This window comes from Cololabis saira, chromosome 7 (assembly GCF_033807715.1).
Source record: "Cololabis saira isolate AMF1-May2022 chromosome 7, fColSai1.1, whole genome shotgun sequence".
NCBI lineage: Eukaryota > Metazoa > Chordata > Actinopteri > Beloniformes > Belonidae > Cololabis > Cololabis saira.
Window position 1 is genome coordinate 24,777,627 of NC_084593.1, and position 23,386 is coordinate 24,801,012.

The 23,386-nt window shown below is 39.5% G+C and overlaps 4 protein-coding genes across 4 annotated transcripts; 2 read left to right on the plus strand and 2 right to left on the minus strand.

Moving 5' to 3' along the window:
• Positions 1-1,981: 1,981 nt before the first annotated feature.
• cd74a (CD74 molecule, major histocompatibility complex, class II invariant chain a) lies at positions 1,982-6,203 on the plus strand (the record flags this gene model as incomplete). The annotated part of the gene is made up of 9 exons (XM_061726025.1): positions 1,982-2,172; positions 3,559-3,728; positions 3,967-4,064; positions 4,230-4,286; positions 4,384-4,467; positions 4,566-4,644; positions 4,929-5,129; positions 5,232-5,294; positions 5,395-6,203. Coding segments are annotated over 9 exons (951 nt in total), but the record flags the coding sequence as incomplete, so codon positions are not given.
• A 2,007-nt stretch (positions 6,204-8,210) lies between these two features.
• Positions 8,211-19,064, plus strand: si:dkey-201i24.3 (kinesin-like protein K39). The gene is made up of 12 exons (XM_061726026.1): positions 8,211-8,228; positions 8,954-9,138; positions 10,887-11,015; positions 13,915-14,051; positions 14,134-14,345; positions 14,452-14,517; positions 14,624-14,750; positions 14,838-14,962; positions 17,302-17,421; positions 17,618-17,785; positions 18,661-18,811; positions 18,908-19,064. The coding sequence occupies exons 1-12, from the start codon at positions 8,211-8,213 to the stop codon at positions 18,979-18,981; spliced, it is 1,512 nt and encodes a 503-aa protein (XP_061582010.1). The 3' UTR covers positions 18,982-19,064.
• slc35a4 (solute carrier family 35 member A4) lies at positions 19,009-20,386 on the minus strand. The gene has a single exon (XM_061725171.1). The coding sequence runs from the start codon at positions 20,384-20,386 to the stop codon at positions 19,406-19,408; it is 981 nt and encodes a 326-aa protein (XP_061581155.1). The 3' UTR covers positions 19,009-19,405.
• Positions 20,387-20,922: 536 nt separating this feature from the next.
• LOC133446943 (SLC35A4 upstream open reading frame protein) lies at positions 20,923-23,141 on the minus strand. The gene is made up of 3 exons (XM_061725173.1): positions 23,100-23,141; positions 22,447-22,545; positions 20,923-21,137 (listed from the first exon to the last, which is right to left on the minus strand). The coding sequence occupies exons 1-3, from the start codon at positions 23,112-23,114 to the stop codon at positions 20,940-20,942; spliced, it is 312 nt and encodes a 103-aa protein (XP_061581157.1). The 5' UTR covers positions 23,115-23,141; the 3' UTR covers positions 20,923-20,939.
• Positions 23,142-23,386: the final 245 nt, after the last annotated feature.

Genomic DNA, 23,386 nt, shown 5'->3' on the forward strand with positions numbered 1-23,386 from the left:
AGCACTATGGTTGAAAGTCACCTGACCGTGACTTGAAAAGCCTGCATTTCACTTGATAATTACTAAACTGAATGCGGAGGGACCTACAAGCAACCAGCACATACAGATGCAATAAAGCATTTCAAATGAGCAAGAGAGCGGAATTCTTGAGAAGTTGAAAGACGTGTTTAAAAAAAAAAAAGGAACTTCAATTCCTTAACACTTCCTTCAACTTTTATTAATGCTTTTGCCGTGGGTCTGCCGTTTGGCCTCATATGACTTGAAGAACTAAGTATAAGCTGAGATGGTGTCAAATATTTCCAAAAGTACATGAAATAATCTCGTAACTATTTTATGCAGATTTTCTTTTCATTACTGTATATCCTAAGCTGAGAGGGCAAAGAAAGCTTTGGAGCAGAGATTTGAGGAATTGTGACATTTACTTGTCACCTAGTTTGGGTTTTCTTTTGGTTTCACTTCGCAGTGAACCTTCGAGAATCAGACAAAGTCCTTTCCTCAAACCTGCAGATAAGAAGAGTCTTTAAATTCACTTAAATTGGTCAACTTAAGTCAAATTCTGTTTGTGGTTATTTTGTGTTGATTTCTTGTCAGTAAAACAATATGTTCTTAGTTTGCATTATTGCGTGTAGTTGCTAGATTTTGTATTTCTTAATGTTTAAATTTTTCAAATGTGGCGCATAGACGTAATGTTTATTTTCTCATTTGCTTTTAATGCAAAACAATTATTAATTTGTTTAAAAGCAAAGTTCTCAGAACTACAACCCCAATTCCAGGAAAAATTGAGCTACTTCAAAATGTTTGAAATGAGGAAATGTACCGCCTTAAGAAGAAAAACAAAACAAAGGTGATTTTGATTTCAGGGGTGAATAGGAAGAAGTTTATCACTGTGGCGCCACGCGTCCCCTTTGCTTTTATGCTTGGGGACTGAAGAGACCAGTTGCTGGATTTAAAGGAGAGGAGTTATTGCATGTTTATCTATTACAACCTGCTCAAGCTTCTTTGACACATTTTTTGTTTTATGATCTATAAAGTTTTCCCCTGGTGAAAGGTCTGGACTACTTGGCAACCAGACTCTTCTACCAAAAGTCAATTTTAATGAATACAGTTTTTTCAAGATCCTGATGCCAGAGGTTAATGCACCTCCGTACCAGAAACCAGGACTGATAGTGAGCCGTGCAATGATTTCCACCACAGGATCATGCCTGTTATTAGTGCAGTGTTCTCTGAGGCCCAAAGATCAAACACGTCCAGTATTGATGTTCAGTCTTGACCCCAGCACACAGACATTTCTCTGGATACCCTGAATCTTTTCATGATATTATGTAACATAAATTAGGAGCTAAGTCTTCACAATGTTATACTGTGGAACATATTCAGAAATATTTTAACAATTCATAGATACAACACTTTCCCGACTGGTGAAGCTCTGCTGCTCTTAACTTCTGAGAAACTCTGTGTATAGAAAAACATCTTGGAGGCAATCACGTCACTCACCTGTTTCAAGTTAACCTAATTAATTGCCTAATGTTCTTCTAAATATTTCTTTTTAATACCACTTTTCATGTCTGGATTTTTTTATGGGTGCTGCTGAGAGCAAATGCAAAATAATCTAATATATATACTATGGAATGATAAAATATCTCACTTTCATGCTTTGATATGTTTTATTGATCTACTGTGAGTAAAATGTGAGTTTATTAGATTAGCAAGCCGTTGTATTCTATTTATATCTATATTTTACAGAGTCCCAGCTTGGAAATTAGGTTTTAAATCATCCTTAGTGACAGTTTATAGTATCAGAAATCATAGTCAAAGCCAACGATAAAGCACAACATTATAGTTACTGACATGAATAAACCCAAGCTCCTTTTTACTGTAGTCTGCCTCTAACAACTAATGATGATGTTCAATCCGACCAATCACAACTCACCTACTGATCCGTCCCACATACTTTTTCTCCAACATAAAACTTCTTGACTTTCTTTCTGTGGAACCAGTTTTAAGCTGCTTCCCTTTTCATAAGGCAATTTATGCAGTAGATCTGCAGAGTTTTCTCCAGTTTTTTAAAAGACGCCGAGAGAAAGTAGAAATGTCCGCAGAGGATGCTCCCCTGGCCAGAGGAAGCCTGGCAGGCAGTGATGAGGTGCTGGTTGGCCACGCAGAACCAAGGAGGTGAGAAGAGCATAGGATGCACATCTTTATGCTCACAAAAGTCTGCGCAATTTTGAATGAATTGTTTTTTTGTTTTTTTTACTAAAAGTAGTTTTCTTATTTGGCTTTATTCAGTTAGATCCAAATTATAATTGAAGAGGCCTCACCTGATTTCAGTTGATAAAATAGACCAATATTTTTTTCTTTATTTAACTTGTTAAACAGACCTATGTTTCAATCCAAATGTAAAATAGTGGCATAATTGGGCTATAATCAATCAAATGTATAATAACAAGCCATATATAACACGCTTTATAAGCCCTCTATAAACCAAATGTCCACTTGTAACTTGTGACGTTGTCATAAATATTGATTCAATGGTTCTTAAATTACATTAAATTCTAACTTCATCTTCTTTTAGCTTTTAGAAGTAGACATACATCGTCTTAAAACTCGAAATTTGCCGTTTTCATTACAAAGTAACTACTTGATACTGTTGTATTATTGTCTGATAAATCCATCTGATTACCTGACATTGATTACATGCAGTACATGCATTAGTTTTAGATTTAAGTTTCAGTTTTACTTATAAAAATGGTTGATAGACTGTAAAATTGCATGCAGCGCCACTTTTTTCAAGATTATCAGAGAGTAAAGTCATTTTTTCTCGTGTATATTTCTCAAATTGGTTATACATAACATACTTCCTCTTGTCGCCAGGAGAAGGCATCTGCCTAGCAACTAGTGACGCTTGCACCTTATTGGCTGTCGCAGTCAGAATAAGGCCAAACGTCTTGCCAAGTCGTAAATAAGATTTTAAGTAATACAATCTTAAATGCTTCAAGGGTGATAGTAGAAATATTAATACAATTGATAATTTATAGTTTTTCCTCAGACTTCAGATCACAAAATGCTTATTTTGGATGACTAAAGTAAACACTATATAAAATCAAGTAAAACAGTGATCATAAAAGACAAGCAAATAAAAAACAATCTCAGTGAGAAGGATTTAAGTAAAAAAACAAAACAAACAGATTCAAGCACAATAAAGTAAAAATATAGGCTCTAATATCATTTCTGGATTGGAGGTGTACTGTTTCACTTCCCATTGCACTTATCAAAGGTACACCTAGGAAAATAAAATAATAATAAAACAATCCACGACGATTCCGTGTGCATCCCTCAGGGGATTTTTTTTCTATGAGTTGTACAGAATGAAAATAGATAACCTTTGTCTTGAGTACTACTCTGAACAGTCACTTTAATGAGTGTAAAGAGAGAGAAGTTAAAATCCCAGGTCTTGTTTCAGTCAGGTTTTCTATGTTTTTGGTTTTTGTCTCCACATACTTGACTTTTTTTCCAATCCCTTCTCTTTCTTTTTTTTTTTCTTTTCTGTCTCCGTTGCAGGGGCTCCAACACCCGTGCTCTTAAGATCGCCGGCCTGACCACGCTCGCATGTCTGCTGTTGGCCAGCCAGGTCTTCACTGCCTACATGGTGTTCGATCAGAAGCAGCAGATCCACACGCTTCAGAAGAGCTCGGAGAGGATGGGCAAACAGATGACGCGCTCCTCCGGGGGTAAAAGGGAAAACTTGTATTTTCAATGAGTCAGACTATTATTAAAACAAAGGTATGTTGTAATATCATGAACTCATGTCGAGGCTACTTAAGACAAGTGGTGGACCCAAGATGTAGAAAGGGAAGTGAAAGTCAGTTTTAAAGAAGTTTTTTTTTTAAAGGTAGAAAGAGAAATGAAAGTATTGTGATTCATTAAGGGGAGTGGTCAACTTTGCAAAATGTTGATATTGTTTTCCAGGTGTGGCTCCTGCAAGAATGGCCATGCCAATGAACAGCCTGCCTCTGATGATGGACTTCACTGATGATGACGACAAGACATCTAAGACACCCTTGACAGTAGGTTTAGGTCTATTTGCCCGATAAACCTTTAATTATACCATTAGTGGCAGCAATTGGCAATATTCATAACTAAGTAGCCAATGTTTAAATCTGTATCTTGCTTTATAAATTGTATTGTTAATCTGCATAATCTGAATTATGTGCCTTCTTTTCCTCTACAAGAAACTGCAGGACACTGCTGTTGTCAGTGTGGAGAAACAGCTGAGGGATCTCATGCAGGTATGTCGTCCTCGACATTCAGTTTTTGTTCACATTACTCATGCTGTCTATTGATACAGCATCATCAGTAAGTAATCCCTCGTTATGTTTTGAGCAGGACGTGAGTCTGCCGCAGTTCAACGAGACCTTCCTGGCCAACCTGCAGAGCCTGAAGCAGCAGATCAACGAGACCGAGTGGAAGGTGGAGAATCTCTTACATATTGTGACGTCTCATAAACCCAAACTAGCGGTAAATCAAATTGTGTTTATTATGTTTCTGTAACATGTTGTACTCTGCAGACCTTCGAGTCCTGGATGCGTTATTGGCTGATCTTCCAGATGGCCCAGACGCAGCCTCCATCCCCAACTCCTCTGCCAGGTTACTGCACTTTTATTTCTTTTTAGCATTTATCTGATGCGTTGAACAACATAAGTGCTTAGGTACCTATTTTTCTGTATTTCCAATACCCAGCGGTGGGACATTTAAGGCCCAGTGGCTGTAATATAATACTAACATAACATTAGTGAAAGACAGAAATGCCGATCAGAGATAGAGACAGATATAAAATACGCTGTAAAATGTAAAAAAAAACAACATAAAAACACCTTTTGCAGCAAGTGAAGTAGGAAACTGTAAAATTGAATTTCTAAATCTTCTGACAGCCTACATGATCAAGACCAAATGCCAGCTGGAGTCAGCACCCGGAGCTGGCAAGATCGGTGCATACAAGCCTCAGTGCGATCAGCAGGGCCGCTACAAGCCTGTGCAGTGCTGGCACGCCACCGGCTTCTGCTGGTGTGTGGACGAGACCGGCAACCCCATCGAGGGCACTTCCATCCGAGGCCGCCCTGACTGCCCCCACGGTACGGGACACAAATGAAATGACTTAAACTGTTTACTTAAGTTTGTTTTGAAGAATGACACGCTTAGAAGTACTTTCTTCCTTTCACCTCTGCTGCTTTTAGGCGGAGTTCCCCGTCGCATGATGATGGCCCCCAGGGTGATGCAGAAGACCTTCCTCCCTGATGGTGAGGGTCCCAGATAAGATTTTTTTTTTTGTGGATTACGACTGCATTTAAAAAGAAAAAAAATGTAAATGCCTCCTTTTTTTTCTACTTTTTTTTGCAGATCAGTGAATCAAATGAGACAAAGCGTGAAACAAGGGATTTCTTCTCATTCCCCAGTTTTTGCAAAAATGTGAAACTGGCTCCTTTAAACGTGATGCTTATATGCTTATCGGCCAATTGCAGCAGTTTAAATTGCACATGAACTACTTCTCTATATAATCTCTTGGTTTTAATACTTTTCTTGGCTGCTTGAATCAATCATTAGAGGCCTGTTACACTCCAGTGCTTTTGTTGTCTTTAATTCTGTTCTTAACAACGTATATATTTTGGGTGTTTTGGTTTAATTGATATCGAGGGTATTGAACTATGTGAAGTTTTGCCTGTTTGTTTCCCAGGAATGCGTAAAAGGCCGGTTCATTCAAATGAATAAGACTAGAGGTAGTTTTGTCTGTTGGGCTGTTTGTCATGTAGATTTCTGACTCCGGTCCAACGGAACGGAATGGGACGTTTGTTTATGGTGCATACAGCTTTAAAAATTGACATCTTAATCTCTTTGAAGAAACAACGTCTCCTGTCACTTTAAGAAATCCAAAAACCTCACTCAGGTCAGTTTTCTTCCCCAGAAGTTCAGGTAAAATAGCTGACCGTGAGGGCCATGGATTATTCAGAGCGCAGGAGATTCTGGTTCTTGAAAGATGTGCTGCGGTTCATTTTTTTCAAGCACCAGAATTCAACTTGCTGTGAAAGCTGAATGTTTGATTTTAATAATTTGAGTGAACCTATCTTTTAAAAGGTATGAAGAATATATGAGGAAGTGGTAATTTTTTGACAGTGGATGTGTTAAGGAGATTAATAAAGTTTTTCCAACAATATGTTTGTATTGTTATACATGTCTTATCATCTAAAAATCTTCTAAATGTGAATGTTTTGGACAAAACAAGGCCTGAATAAATTCAAAGCTGCTTAGATGCAATGACACTGCTGACTTAGTCCTGGATTGTGTGCCATCTGTTTTCATTTAGGGTCTTTCTCTTGATGCTGATAAAATCTCAGCCCTGTTTTTCCCATTGAAGTAACCCTGTTTGGCTTTACAGGGTTTAAGATGATGCTTTCCATCTTCATCATGCAACTACGCCTTTGCTCTTGCAGTCCTCATTCAGCATTGTTGGTTTTTCTCCACTTTGCTGTGCTGAAGCAAGTGGTGTGCCGGATGACAGATCGACTCCTGGGCTGCAGTTTAGCTTCACGGCGTTATTCAGTGGTGCAGACTTGCAGGACAAAGTAGAGTTAGCAGAGAGGAAACAAAAGCCTCATCGGTAGAGCTCATAGCTCACAACTGCCTCCTCCTTTCAAGATCTCCATTCAAGAAATCAGCTGTAGAAAATCATCAGTTTATAGACTTTTCTCTCTTTACTAACATTTAAGGTTATTTCATACAAAAGCCTGAAGATACATTGAACATTTGCACCTTTTTTCAGTTTTTCTTGCTCACTGTGGTGTTTAGTGAAATCATTTTGTAAGAAAAAACAGTTTTTTTTCTTTACGTTGCCATTTTTACCAGGATTCTGTGAAGAAGAGAGTTTGTCGTAAACAATAATCAGGGATGAGCCGCAGCAACAATCCCACAACAATTTTCCGAGAAATTTCTTATATAGAGTTTGTCAAATAAATGGAAGTGATTCCATGTGACCCTGTGACCCTGTACGAGAGTAAGCCGGTATATGGATGCTCGGATAGACCGATGGCTTCTGGTGAGTTCTTTTTATCTTTGAACTCAATGTTACTAAAAAATCATGCAAAAAAAGCAGTCTCCTTGAGTCAAATTTGGACACTTAACATAATTTTCACCCTTAACAAGATTTTTTGATCTTAATGTTTTTCAATCATTGGTGCTTTTTTGCAGAGTCTAAACGCTGAGTCCGTCTGTGCAGCTCAAAGTCCATTTGTAGTCAGAACTTTGGATTTCTGAGCCCACTGGAGCAGCTCATCAGATGAAATAGCTGCAAAACCAGGACAGCATAGATGAAGGGTGTGCAGAGGACCTGCCTGCAGGTTTCTGTGTAATGCACCAGAGGTTCCAGCAAGAGGATCAAAAAATGAATTTATCCGTCAAAATATGTCAAGCTGAGCATCAGGACACGACGACACACCCGATCTGCGGATTGTTCGGTTGACGTTTTCAGCTGACGTCTGTGTGAGGACCATTTTCAGTAAATCCCTTGTTTATGGGCAGAAGAATAAAAACAGAGAATGGCCAGATCAGTACAGAGGAACAACCTGAATTGGAAGAGAAATGAGATAAGCATCGTCTTAAACCGCAAATGTATTTGAACCTCTCTATTTATGACTCTCCTGAACCATGCTACATACCTTTGTGAATGTCGTTTTATCATTCAGGGTTAAAACCATTAAAAAACTAATATCCTGAAACTGTGATTAATTACAGGATTATTAACCATGGAATTCATTATTTAAAAGTCCATCTCACTTTTAAGGAATGCCTTTTCATAAGATGGTGTCATTGCAGGTCATGAAATATTAAATGCATTTCTAATTATAGTGTTCCACTTTTAATTTTGTACCGATAGGTATAAAACCTCCACAGAATGTTTCATTTCTTCCGTGTAAAATGTGATCCTACATTAATATTCTTGTGTTCAATATGACCTAAAATGATACACTGATGATGACTGGAATTTTTGCAAAAATATCTTTTATCATCAATAAGACCGGATGTGACCTTTCTATCCATCTGTGACTGCACCCTGATCAAATACACCAGTGAAAGTAGATTGTGGCGCATCAATAATTCAGGCTTCTGTAATGAAATCCAGTTGAGCCAGTGGCTTTGCTGGACCCACTCACAGGATGGCCGCAATGAACATCAACGCACCTGTAAGTATGCATATTTTGTATGCATCAGTATATATATATATATATATATATATATATATATATATATATATATATATATATATATATATATATATATATACTGTATATATATATATATATATATATATATATATATATATATATATATTTATTATTTGTAATAGGAGAGCTAGTGGGATTTGAAAGAATAAATTCAGGCTTTTTTTTATTTAACTGTTTCCTGGCAGATAAGTGACCGAGCTGAGACAGTAAGAGTGGGAGTTGTGCTTGCTGCAAACCCAACTGAAAAAGGTATAAAGATCTGGAGAAAAGAAATAATGGCATCTGTGTTGTGTGTGAAGTGCAATATGTTAGTGTTTCTTGTTTTCTTCATTTTCATTTCAATGCGCAGGGTTTACAGACATTGTAGTTATCAGTGATGGAGGAGGTGGAGTTCACTACAAATCAGCAAAGAGTGAGGTGAAATATCTGAATACATCACTTAATGATTCAGATTTTATTCTTTTCAGTTCCTCCCTGGAAACTCTCAACCATTGCTTATGTGTGTCAATTAGGATACAAAGTCCTTCAAATTTGACCAAGTTGTGACTTCTGACAATATAGAGGTAAAAAAAAAGAACAAAAATGCTTCTGATTTCTGATGCAGCAGTTCTGCTTGACTGTATTTTATCTCTTTGCAGCTGTTCACCAGTTAATATTATAAACATGTGAACTGAAATGTGCAGAGTCTCCAGTCTGAGCTGCTGCAGCCTCTCACTGAGTCCATACGGAGCGGGTACAACGGTGCCTTGCTGATCTGTGGAGCCTCCACTGAGACGACTCCACCCCTGACTGACCACAGCATCGTCAGACAGGTGGAACCCAAACCAAAACAAAGCAAACTAAACGTTACCCTGCACCTCAATGCCGTGTGATTTTATCTTGTTAATATTCTTGGCTGTTTCAGACCTTGACAAATGTGTTCAGTTGCATAACACCAAGAATGGCAGCGGACTACTTCATCTCTGTGTCATTCCTTCAGGTTTGTCCTTGTGTTTAGTAGCGTTGCCAGAAAGCATATTAGACACCACATAATACAGCGTCTTGTTTTTCAATGCCAGTTTTACCCAGATGGCAGTGCAGCGGATCTCTTGAGCGTCAACAAACAGGCTTTACAGCCTCTAACGCATCCTGTCCTTGGAAGGTGTGTCACAGTTATGTAACAGCCCTTCGCTAGTACCGCACTGACAAATGTGAATCCAGTAAAGAATATACTTACACTACAAGTCTAAAAATAAGTGTCTTGCTCTCTTTTTCCCAGTCTTGTGAAAGGTTTATGTGAGGTGTGTGTGTGCTCGTCAGAAGAAGCCTGCTCTCTGTATGAAGCGTGCAGCCACTCCATGAAAACCACAGCAGGCTCCCTTTCCAGCCGGTAGGTCAACAAAAACCCTGAACATATACAGTGTTGGGGTAGTTACTCAAAAAAAGTAATCCATTACATATTACTAGTTACTTTTAAAAAAAGTAATCCCTTACACTACTTAGTTACTGGTTGCTGAAAGTAAGTAGTTACATTACTAGTTACATTACTTTTGGATTACTCCGCAATATCACCTGAGCTGCACCATAACTCGATTGCCAATGAACAACATATACAGGACTGTCTCAGAAAATTAGAATATTGTGATTTTCTGTAATGCAATTACAAAAACAAAAATGTCATACATTCTGGATTCATTACAAATCAACTGAAATATTGCAAGCCTTTTATTATTTTAATATTGCTGATCATGGTTTACAATTTAAGAAAACTCAAATATCCCATCTCAAAAAATTAGAATATTCTGGGAATCTTAATCTTAAAATGTAAGCCATAATCAGCTATATTAAAATAATAAAAGGCTTGCAATATTTCAGTTGATTTGTAATGAATCCAGAATGTATGACATTTTTAGTTTTTTTAATTGCATTACAGAAAATAAAGAACTTTATCACAATATTCGAATTTTCTGAGACAGTCCTGTAGTTGGAACTTTATTACTGCAGTGCCCAGATCAGCACCAGAAGTCCCGTAAAATCCCGTAAGATCACGTTAAAGGCTGATTTATGGTTCTGCGTTACACCAACGCAGACCTACGGCGTAGGGTACGCGGCGACGCGCACCGTACGGTGTGCGTCTCCGCGTACCCTACGCTGAAGGCGCTGCGTCGATTTAACGCGGAACCATCAATCAGCCTTAAATCAGACAAGTGTTGCAGCGCAACGCGTGAAGACCGTTTTATAATAGATCCATGGTGAAGACGTATGAAAGGCAAGTTTGATTTTCTTTTCTGTTCTCCCGTTCTACATGTAGCTGAAAAGCTTAAAGTAACTGAAGTAACGTATTTTTTCTTGTTTTAGAGTAACTATAACGGGATTACCCAAATTACAACTGTAACGCGTTACATTACTGCGTTACTGGCGAATGTAATCTAGTTACAGTAACGCGTTACTTTGTTACTTTGTAACGCGTTACACCCAACACTGAACATGTAATGTATGAACCACTAAATTGTTTCAATGCAACAGTTAAAAGAAAGCACATTACTGTCGCAGCACTTATATGACTGCTGCACAACAGATTTCCCATAACAACTTGTAAATGGACGACATGTTCTCTGTTCGTGTGTTTCCCCTCAGATGCAGTTGCCTGTTCTCAGTGTCTGTGGAGTGGAAACTCAATCCAGAGCAGGTGGAGTCGGATGTCTGCAGAAGCAGATTGCAGCTGTTCAGTCTGGCGGGAGGAGCCAGCAGGACTGACCTCAGAGGGTCAGTGTCATGGGACAGGGAGCTAAAAAAAAAATCATATTATCCACTAATCTTGTCATTGTCAACTGCTGTCCCTGCTGAGTGCACAAAAAATGTGTTGATATTCAGTAGTCACGGCAGTCAAGCCAAGGATTTTGTTGAAAGAGCTTCAAGTATGAGGTTGTAGTAAGGCTCACACCATTAGAAGGTGAAAAGGAATAATTCATGTCGTTTAAATGAAAATTAGAGGTAGGATACATACACCAGTCCAATGCTGCCATTATTAACATGATTGTCTTGCACTTAAAGTGGACAGTCCCTTGAGGGTTTGCTTTTCCCACCAGCCACAGAAGAAGCAATTATTAGCTACAGAGAACGTAGAGCTGATTAAGATATGCTGGTAAACACAGCAATGCTGAAGAGCATAGTGAAAAAACAATCTGTCAGAGGTGTGAGAGTTACTGACGGAGGAGACACTCGAGAGAGAGGCTGTTACAACAAGAAATATGCCTCTGTCTGTATGAAATACACATCGTTCTGTGTTGTACTCACTGCATATTTCCTTTAATTAATTTGAACCTGAAATTAATTCAACCAACCACGCTCAGTTAGTAACACATACGATTTATGACTGAAAATCAAACCCGCAAACATGAGGGTTCAGAACTTCCCCTCAGTACCATTGAGTTGACCCAGTGGCGCCGCCACAGATTTGTACCTTCTCGGCCAAGTCTCGAGATTTGCTGTCGTGGCTGTGAGTTTCTGGATCGTTGCCACTCTGTCTGCGAGAGATATGTAGCCTATTCCGCTGAGGAACGACAGCACAACTGTCATGAATCAAGACAATGTGCGCGAGTTTGCTGACCTGTCACACGGAAAGGCTACAGATTCCAAGGCAAGTCAATCAATCTGACAAGCTCTGCTCTCATTATGAGTTATGTCTTTCTGTTTAGGACTGGATTTTTTTAAAGATGTATCGCCGCTGAGATCAAGAGTGGAATTTGCCTCAATACTTGTGGGAATTATTTATCATAGTTTGTCATGAGAGAAGTTAACACTTTCGGAAAAGAAATCCATTGGAGTCTTTATTTTAGAATGCTGGTAAGAAATATTTTCAGAGTTGTACCTCTGTATCGTTGCTCTACCTTTCATACCATTTGACAGCACATCTTTGTCGAAGGAAACACTAAGCCTAACGCTGCAGGAGTATCCTCTTCCCACCAGAGCCCACGGGTGCGAGCTGGGGTGGGGGTGACTCTTTACTGTCAGTAATAGTGGTATCACAGGGTAAATGATCCATGTATGGTGTGATTAAATGAGTTGTATACGTTACAGATTGGATTTGAGTTGTACTGAGAGGAGTAAGTGAGCAGCAAATACAAATCCCAACACATCCATTCATCCATCCGTCCAGCTGTTTGTTTGGGATGCAGGGGCAGCAGCCGGAGCAGAGGCCCACGCCTCCCTCTCCCCAGCTACCTCCTCCGGCTCTTCCGGGGGGAGACTGAGACATTCCCACGCCAGCAGAAAGATCCAGACTCTCCAGCGTGTCCAGGATCTGCCCTGGGGTTTCCTCCCCGTTGGACATACCCGAAACACGTCCCCAAGGATGAATCCTAACCAGATGTCCACCTCGGCTGGATCCTCACCAAGTGGAGGAGCAGCAACACGACTCCAAGTCCCTCCTGAATGACATCTCACCCAATTTCCAAGAGAGAGCAGCTGCTGTCAGCTGGACCAGGCTAAGAGAAGTTCCTGACATGGACATTAACCATCAAGGAAGCTCACAGCTTGAATGTGGAAATGCGTTGCCGAGGCCCTGGAGAAGGGGCTCATCGGCAGATGCTCGGTTGGCTGGAGCTTTACCCACGGGACTCGGCACAGCTTAGACCGAACGAACAACGCGGGTTTGTCCTTTTGTGGACTCAACTCTGGCAGGAGGAGCTGCATTTGTCAGAAGCAACAAGTTATTGCCAGCAGCCAGAGATTTGGGCCTTGGTGTGCTGACCCTTGGCTTTGAGAATCCCAACTAGGCATGGGATGATATGAAAATTTCATATCACGATATTAGTGGACAAAAATATCACGATTACGATATTATCACGATATTAGCGTGTCGCTTATAAAATTCTTAAAATGCAAGGAAAAACACTAACCGTGGATCCACTGGTTCCTTCAGAACATTTATTCTCAAATCATTCTCAACACAGTGACACTTGAGGTAGAGAACAAATAGTGTACTGTAAATGTTATGCATTACAAAGTGTAAACTATAGTACCGGTACCGGTACTTATTTGAACTTTCTTTTTTTGTAATAAAATACTTCCCTGAGAGTCGAAAGAAATAAGTGACAAATAGAAATAAAGTGACAAAGTAGAGCCAAATGCACACTGATTGTATTACTCTCTGAAACTTTAACAGTGGCTGGCTGCCTGCTACTTAGTACGGCTCTCTGGAAAAATAATAAAATAAAGGCACTGCTCTGTAGTATACAAAACAAAAGCTGCATGGCCAACACAAAGATTGAGTGAAAATAAAGTGCCACAGTAGTCAAATGCACACGGATTGTACTACTCTCTGAAAAAATATTAAATAAATAATAATAATAAATAATATTAATAAAATACATGAAAAAAAATAACACTGGCTTCTACCTGGCTGGTAGCCTTGTGTGACCAAAAAATAAATAAAATAAGAAAAATAAAAAAATAAAAAATTTGGCGATAATTACAGTACCCCACGATAACGTTATCGCAGCCGTTTTTTATCGCGATATATACGATAATATCGTATATCGCCCCATGCCTAATCCCAACCCATGTTAAATATCACTTATGAACTAGTAATTGGGAGGGAAACAATTTAGACGTGCTTTTTGTTGGTTGTGTGTCAGAATCATAGCAGTTGAATGTTTTCCAGGGTCAGTCCACTGGTGAGGGTTCTGGAGCAGATGCCAAATTCTGCAGCAGTCAGCGACAACCTCCTCTCTTTTCTCCTGAAAGATGCCTTAACAGGAAATAATAGAACATCCCTCGTGTACTGCATTAAGCCTCAAGGTAAGCAGGCTGACTTACTGGTGGAAATAAACATGTGTGTTGGACTGATGTAAAAGTGACTCTGCTCCTTACTTCCATGCAGGTCTTCTCGATGATGAGACACCTTCTGCCTTAGACTTGGCCCAGAAACTGAGACGATTGGTTACTAAACCCAGCATCAGTCGCTGGAGTCCAAAGGCAACTGAGCGAGAGATTCGTGAAAGGATCATGGATCTGCAAAATGGGATAATGTCACAGGGGGAGAGTGGAGTTAACAAAATCTACAAATTAGCCGAGCTGACTCAGAACCTTCAGGTAAACGCTGAAGCGAGCTGGATCTTATGCACAGCTCTCAGTCCGTAATGCACAGGGTCTTTTTAAACAAAAAAGATGAAAACGCTTTGTGTGATCTCCACCACAGATTGTGAAAAATCAATCCTGGGAGAAGAGGATGGAGGAGTCAGAGAAGATAAAAGTCCAACTTGAGGTGTAAACTGGTTTCTTTACACAAGAGAGGAAATTGCAAAATGATTGAACTGTATTTTATTATTCCAAGACAAGAAATGTTTTTCATATTTGCTTCATCTTTACAGCACTGTAAATCCTCACAGAGCAATGAGCCGTTTTTTAGAGGTCATCGCACTGACCACAGAGAGACTACAGACACAAGAGCACGGCTAGAGGACCAGCTGAGGGAGGAACTGGAGGAGCATATTAAAGGTTATATGCTCTGCTTTAAAAGAGCAATCTGGTCCAGAAGCCCAATCATCTTGACCAGGGTATCCTGGGGGTTTCTAACATTCACAGAAGGGAAAGGGAGTGTGGAGGGAGTCCAGGAGAGGGTAGCGAGAATCCAGCAGCTGAAAGACGCTCTCAGAGAAGAGACACTGAAGAGTGGGGCTTTTCCAGGACAGTTTCAACTCCGCCAGCAGGTGAGGCATATCGTATCGCAAAAATTCTCTGCTTTGAGTAGCATCTGTTTGTGAAGTATTTAAACCCCTTAATTAATTATTTAATTTCCTTGTAGACTTGATTTTTAAATACATTTTGCCAGAGGTGGACAGAGTACTCGACCCCAGTACTTGAGTAAGAGTACAAATACTACTGGTCAAAATTTACTCCGTTACAAGTAAAAGTAGCTCAGTCAAAATATTACTTGAGTAAGAGTAGAAAAGTACTTGCTTTTAAAGGCACTTAAGTATCCAAAAGTAAATGCTTTTAAATTTACTTTAAGTAAGAGTGAGAGTAAGAGTAAGAGTAAATTTCTTATTTTCCACATCAGTAAATTACTATATTTTTTCTAAATTCATTTAAGGATCTTTTAATTCTTGTTTCTGAGAATTAATTCTTTGAAACCAGCTGCACTGATGTGCTGCTTTTAGAACCACAATGTTATATAAAACCTGCAGAAACACCAAAAACAAATCAAATGAATGGGATCATAAGAGGACAGCAGATGATGCAGAGTTTATTAACAATCATGAACTGAAACCAAATGAACCTGCACCATCCAACTAAGTCTGGATCCCCCTCAAAGACCACTGCTTTACAAAAACTACATCTCTGCTTTCAATAACTCAATGTTGTAGCCGTTGTTGCGGCTATGTCTTGACAAACGCAGGCTACTTTGGCGATATCGTTTTGAGGCGGCTTGACGTATTTCCGCTTTACGTACATCCCAGTGGAGAGCGTGCACTGTGATAGGTCTCCTCCTTTGACAAAAACAGCTTGTGTCCAATAGGATTTTAGGGAAGAAGAAAAAAGGGCAGACCTGAAAGTAACGAGTACTTTTCAGCCTTCCTAGACATTTACTCGAGTAAAAGTAAAAATATTTGTCTTGGAAATGTATTCAAGTAAGTAAGAGTAATAAGTACCAAAGAAATCTAATACTCAAGTAAAGTACAAATCCTCTGGATATGTACTTAAGTACAGTACTCAAGTAAATTTACTCCGTTACTGTCCACCACTGCATTTTGCTGATCCGAAGTGGGGTACACATATGGTGGCTGGGAGAATTTTTTCACAGCTGCAAGTATAGTTTGAGCTGCTGTCTCTCTGTCAGTGTGTCTGTGTGTCTTCTTGTCCGTATGCTTCAGATCACACCGATCCTGCTCCAATAGTGCACACAAAGGACCTGTACTGTATTTCAAGGCAAACCCAGTCGCTCTGCCCCTGCGGGTGCGCCCCACATCACAATACTTTCACCGCCATGCTGTCCCATAGAGATAGCGTTAGTCAGAATAAAGCTGTCTCCTTCATACCCGACATACTACTTGTTGTTCTACCATTTAAACTGAATTATTGGCCCCTTACTTCATACTACAAGTATGATTCATTTTTTTATTTTATTTTTCAAGCTGTATGGTGAATCTCAAGTAGGTTGTCATGTGACTATGACTCAACAGCTGCTTCTATTCAGATAAATAGGGTTTGTTGTTTGTCTCAGGGGAAAATCTTCTTTGACATTCTTCCCACTCACATGTTTCAACTGACATTAAACACACAGATCAGACCTAAAAATACACACATTAAAAACAGCATGTAACCTCTGTGTAAGCACTCTGTCATGAAGGCCTTATTAAGGAGTGCAGTGAGGCGTTCTTTCCTCCAGCAGGTGTCTCTGCAGCAGAGCACTTGACAATTTTCATCTGCAGGTCTATTCTGGACTCCTTTGGCATCTGACATGAAAGGTCAAGAAAAAATGGAAGAGTTTATACAACTCCAAATCAGAAAAAAAAACAAAAAAAACTGGGATGGCATGAAAATGTTTTATGATGACCACATAAATCATCATTTTGGCAAGCATCTATCCTTCCGTATTTTTTTTCATTTGTTGAAAATGTCAATGTTATCATCCGTTTCTGATGTAATATGAGGAAAATCCGAACACATCCCACAAGCTCAGCCTCAAATATTAGCCTTGTATGAGCCATCAATAGCTTTTTATGAGCTAATTCTCTTTCCGACATTTTCTTCATCCATTCTCAAAAGTCCCTACTTCAATTGGTGGAAATTATTTTTCAGGTTAAGGTGCTTTGTGAATAACATCTTTTAAAGAATCTACTTTTGAACTACCGGTAACATGAAAGGTACAACAATGTCATAATTATTGCCTTTGGGAGCATTCCTTTTCAGCTTTTTGTATTGCCTCTGGTTTGATAACACATTCACAAGGCTGAGTCAATAGTCTTTTCAACATCTAAACAGGATTTACATGTATGAGAGTGGGCACCCAATACTAAGGCATTTATTTTGCCAATTTAATGATTAGTCTCAGTTGGAACACAACGAAGCACAGCAGCGGAGGAGGCAACTTAAGGAGGATCATGGGAGATTAATTCAGGAGGAGGTGGCGATGATGGAGAGAGACCTGGCACCGGAGCAGCTGTCGGTAAGATAATGAGATCCACTGTTGTTTAAGGTTTGGTTTGTGATCTGTCTTGGCTGAGGATGCTGAGTCAGTTTAGATTAGTGCAATGTTGGATTTATGTTTAGGACAGGGGAAACCACAGCATTTCCAACTCAGTTCAGGATTTTCATTGTATTCTTGATTGTTTAATCACTGGCTCCATCCGTGGCCCTGATAGGCAGCGAGCCCTCAGAGAGAGCTGCTGGTGCTGAGCAGAGAGAGGCGGGTCCTGGTGCTGCAGACGGAAGCCCTGCGCGCTGAGGCGCGGCAGGCCGAGAGAGACCTGCAGGACCAGCATCACAGACACCAAGCAGAGTTGCACTGTCTGAGGGATGAGAGTCTGCAGGTGGGAGATCTGTGGATCCATTTAAGTAATGTCACATTTATATTCATATTTTTTAGCATTTTTATTCATTTTGCTTACCGACACATAACAGTTGTTTAGCCTAAATATAGCAAGTGTCAGAGTGAATGATTGTCTGTCAGCTGTGTGATGGACAGATATTTTTCTCAGGGTGTAGGACTCATCCACTGTTGGCTTGAATTAAGCTCCAGCAGCCTGCAAAACTTTTCATGATAAAGTGGTTTATAGCTCAAGGGTAAATGGTTAATACTTTATGTAAAGTGGACAAATTATGAGAAAAGGACATATATTTGACTAATCTAACTTCCGTATTTACATTTAAGGAATAACACTGCAGTATTAGTCATTTAACTGTGGTTGCACAAACAAATTATGTTAATTGGGTGAGTCAGGAACAAAGCGGGTCAGACCGCTTATCAGTCATACATTTACAACTGAAATAGAAAAATTATTTTTTTTAAATCCTCTAAACAATGCTCATGTCTAAACCCAGAAGGTTTGTGGTAGTTGTATTTATGAAATGCATGGTATTTCATCATTCATTGGATGATTCATTTACATAAGAAAGGGCATTTATGTAGATCATGTTTACCTCACTTAAATGTCACTGCCAGTGATGCTTCAAACGCTCCCTTTGAATTTCATAAACATTTTCAGATATTTTAAAACCCCTTGTTCTTTCACAAAAGATCAAATACACCATTTTATAGACTTGCTATATACAAAATGAGATATTTTTGAGTGACTGATATGTTAATTTTGTTCAAATTGGCTGCTAAATAAAAAAAACAATAATTAAAAACAAATTGGCTGCTTAATGAATTACACATGTCTTTAGCAGCATGTTTTAATGCTAGGTGTTCAGGGCGTTTCGTCAGGTCTGTGAGGAGCAGAGGAAGACTTCAGAGAGCAGGTACACCAGTGTGCTGCTGGAAGCCGTGCAGGACGCCATCTACTTGTCCGCACAGAACCAGCAGTTGCAAGCTGACAACAAACAGCTACGTAAAGGTTAGTACCTGCTGTTCAGCTTCTAATAGACAGGTGTTTATACAACTGTTGAAGGAGGCGTACACTCTAAAAGGTTTTCTTTTTTTACTTTTGCAGCTCTGGATACTCTAAAGGACACTCTGACTGTGCGAGGTGATCCCATGGCTGACCTGATAAACCAGCAACAATAACTGAAATGTCCAAAATTCATGACAGTTACTGAGTAAATAAATGGTTTCAACAATTTATTGGTTATTAACATGATGTATAACACTATGCTGGATGTAATTCTTTACAGAGAATTTTATATAAAGCAGCACTCTGACATCTTTAACTCAATATAGACTATTTACTTGCATCATCATATACATTTACTTTAAAAGTGTAACAAGATCATAAATTAGATACATGTATATGACAGTGTCAAAACAAACAAAAGCCATTTATTAACACTTCTGGAATTGCATATTAAATATGCAGTGGAGTTCAGTCCAGTTTCACAGTTCAGAAGGCAGATTGATCGAAGCAGAAAACCCACAGAGCAGAGTTTCAAAAGGTTTCCATTGATGGCTCTTTTGAGACTAAACACGCCTTGTGGTTCCTTTGATCGAGACTCTAGTATCTGTAATAAAGACAAGCTGCCAGTCCAATCAAAGTAACAGGTAGGGGGAAAAAAGGAGTGAGCTGCAAACCTAAGATGAGCCAGGATAGCAGAGCATTGACCAGCATGGAGGAGGAAATGACAAACAGTCTGGTGATCCCGCTGCCGTGCTTGAGAACCACGGACATCAGGAGCCCATTAGCTGCCTGCCCTGCAATGATGACCCAAACCACCCACGAGTAGCCCTCCAGAAAGCTTTTGTCACCTGTTACAGAGGACAAAGAGGACAGGCCATTAATGGCCACTCCAAATAAATAGAGGTAGAGATTCTGCAGACTGAGGGGCAGCTTCTGGCTCTTCAGCACCCTCTCTGTGTAAACTGCAGCCAGCCCTGACACACAACAATACAGCAGCACAAGGAAAAGCCCCCAAGCAGTGACGTGAAGCCTGGGACCTTCCTCAGCGTTAGCACCTTCGACGTCCTCTAGAGCCAGGCTGCTGTAGCTGTGGCACACCCCTGCAGCCACGAGGAGTCCCACAGCGAACCACTGAGCACGCCGCAGCCTCTTGCCCAGACAGAGGGAGTACAGCACTGCAGTCGAGGCTATTTTAAGATTAGACAGAATTTGGTATGAACTTGGGTCCATGTAGGCCTGCATAAGAACAACCAGGTTGTTGTTGAGGGCATAGAGCACGGCGGGGACCGCATAGGGGCCCACGAGGAGCAGACGTGGGGGAACACGCAGGGCTGATGCACCTCCAGTGAGAATAAGACTCAACAGAGAGATGAGAAGCTTAGCTAGTTCAATCATTACAACACAAGAGGATGCGTTGAACGGGATGTGGCCGTCTACCTTGGTGAGAGTGATGAGTGGCGCATGAGAGCCATAGATGAGGACCATCAGCACCAAGAGAACACCCCATTTAATCCTCTTCGCCCACTGTCTCCTACTCCCTGTTGGGGAACTGTGCCCCACGTTATGAATCACAATCATCCCCAATGACACAATAAACACGTATGAAAACTGGCTTTAGTGAAGAAAACCCTCACAAGCAGCTTTAACTCTCCTCCATTTAAATATCAACATTCATTCGTACCATTATCTAAAGAAATCTGTATCTGTGTTAAATTGAATATTGAAAAGTTGAGTTAATATTAACAGGATACTCCACCTATTTTATATGATCAATTCAAAACCTAATTAATTTCAGTAGCTGCTCCAGGCAGCAAAGCTCTCAGGTCCACTATCGTACAAAATCCAGAGAAACCCTAAAAAAATTGTAGGCACAATGTCTTGCATTAAGTGTCAACATTGGACAGATAAAAATGGAAAAGAAACAGCAGTGTTAAATTAAACCAATGACGAAAATGAAAAAAAAAATAAAGAAAACAAGTCTTTCTCTTTGAGTTCTCAGGGAAATTCCAGTAAAAGATTGTGGGCATAATCCCGCCAACACCAAAATCTTGAATTGTGATCGTTCTCATACCAGAGACGCAAGAGAACCTGAGGTTGTTATGTCACTGGAACGACCGGCAATCAGCCCAGATTACTTTGGTCTCTTTTTCATGTTGTTCATATAGTCTTTCACGGTCCTTTCAATGTTGGGCACCTCATAATTCTGTGCTGCGTAAATGCCGGTGACTGTTCCCAGCAGCACACCCAGGATGGCAGAGGAGCGCAACTTGGCCACTAGATAGCCAGCCAAAAAGCCCTTCAGAAACGGAGATCCCAACACTGAGCCTCCCTAGAAGAACAACACAGAAATAAAACACACATCAGGTTGTATCTGGCACAGTACGTCAGTAAGAAACAGACAATCACAGTAAATCATAAACAGGTAGAGGCAAAACAATAAAAAAAAAAGACAAATAAAATTGCATTGCAATATACATATATTGAGAATTAGTGGCTATATTATATAAGGCAAGTTTATTTGTGTAGCACAATTCAACACAAGGTAATTCAAAGTGCTTTACATGAACATTAAAAGCGGCGAGACACAATTAAACAGTAAATAACAAATAAAATGAAATAAAAGGATAAGAAAAGAGGTAAAATAATAAAAAGCACAAGTTGGTAAAAAAATAAGGGCAGTAGAGTACAGCAGGTAAGTATTTAGTTTAACAGTAGCTTCAGTAAACAGTAATGTTTTTAGGCCTGATTTAAAGGAGCTGACAGTTGGAGCAGACCTCAGGTCTACAGGAAGTTTGTTCCACCGGTGAGGAGCAGAATAACTGAACGCTGCCTCACCTTGCTTGGTTCTGGTTCTTGGGACACACAACAAACCAGATCCAGATGAACCTCAGGGGTCTGGGAGCTTCATAGAACAAATGTGGAACAAACTTCCTGTAGACCTGAGGTCTGCTCCAACAGTCAGCTCCTTTAAATCAGGGCTAAAAACATTACTGTTTACTGAAACATACTCTTAAATTAAATACTTATCTGTTGTACTCTACTGCCCTTATTCTCAACAACTTGTGCTTTTTATTATTTTACCTCTTTTATCATTTTATTTCATTTATTTGGTATTTAAGCGTACTCTTAAATTAAATACTTTCAGAAAACCGCGAAAACTTCTGCTTTTTATTATTTTACCTTCTTTTCTCATAATTATATTTCATTTTATTTGTTATTTACTGTTTAATTGTGTCTCGCCGCTTTTAATGTCGATGTAAAGCACTTTGAACTACCTTGTGTTGAATTGTGTTATATAAATAAACTTGCCTTGCCTTCATAGGGAACTAACAGATCAAGCATGTATTTTGGTCCAAGACCATTCAGTGCTTTGTAGACCAGCAGTAAGATTTTAAACTGTATCCTTTTTACTCACTGGAAGCCAGTGTAGTGATTTCATGACCGGTGTAATATGGTCCTGTTTCCTGGTGTTTGTAAGGACACTTTGTGAATGTCTGTTTATCCTTTTATGTCCAATAGTAGTCTATGTACAGTGTATATATAAAAAGCATTGGGTATATATTATATACCCAATTCATCATGTGTGAAGGGGGACAGCAAAACAAGGATTATTAACGGGATTAGAGGTAATAAATTACCGGGGAGATCCCTGCAGACACCTGGTTCTCTACTCGCCTCTGGATCTCCTCCAGCTGGTCCTTGAGCTGAGACAGATCCTTCAGCTGCTTCAGAGGATCCTGGGACAAAAGCAGCTCCATTACAACACAATACAATACTTTTATTGTCATTATACATGGGTACAGTGAGATTAAAAGCAGCATCACCTCTCCAGTGCAAGACAGTGCAAACAGATAAGAAATATATATTATAATATAATATAATATAATATAATATATATATAATATATTATATATTATAATAATATATAAAAAGGTTAAGGTGCAATTAACATAAATGACAAAAACCCATGCGGATTCCAACCTTAAACTTACTGATGGTGGATAACGTTACTCTGCGATGTAGCTGGGCATTGCTAAAAGCATTTCCAGAAGAGTTTGATCACTTATTAAAGCACACACAGTCTTCTGTCCTGCGGGCAGCACTTTAACTTAGCCAGCGGGGACAAACCTTTTTACTTTGAACTGCGACTCACGCTGCTACATCGGTTCTACCTTAGAGCTAAACACCAATGAGAGACGCCGTACTTTAGTCCACTAGTTCTTACTGTCATCTCGCAAAAAACACGTTAAATGCACACATTAAGAGCCAGAAACCACTGTCACTTACTCACCTTGTCATCTGCCATTTTGGCTCAGAGCTTGGATCGTCAGCATTCGATTCGTAGTACTGATCTGCCTGCTCTGCTCGATTAACTTGGCCTGATTACATACACGCTTCCATCAAATGACTACAGTCTATCTTCGAATGAGATTTATAATTGAGGGAAACAGGGTTTATTATTATTATTATTATTATTATTATTATTATTATTATTATTATTATTATATTTTTTTAATAAAACAAGATAACACTGCCTTTTATCTGGATCAAATTCCCAACTTTTCAAAAGATATAAGC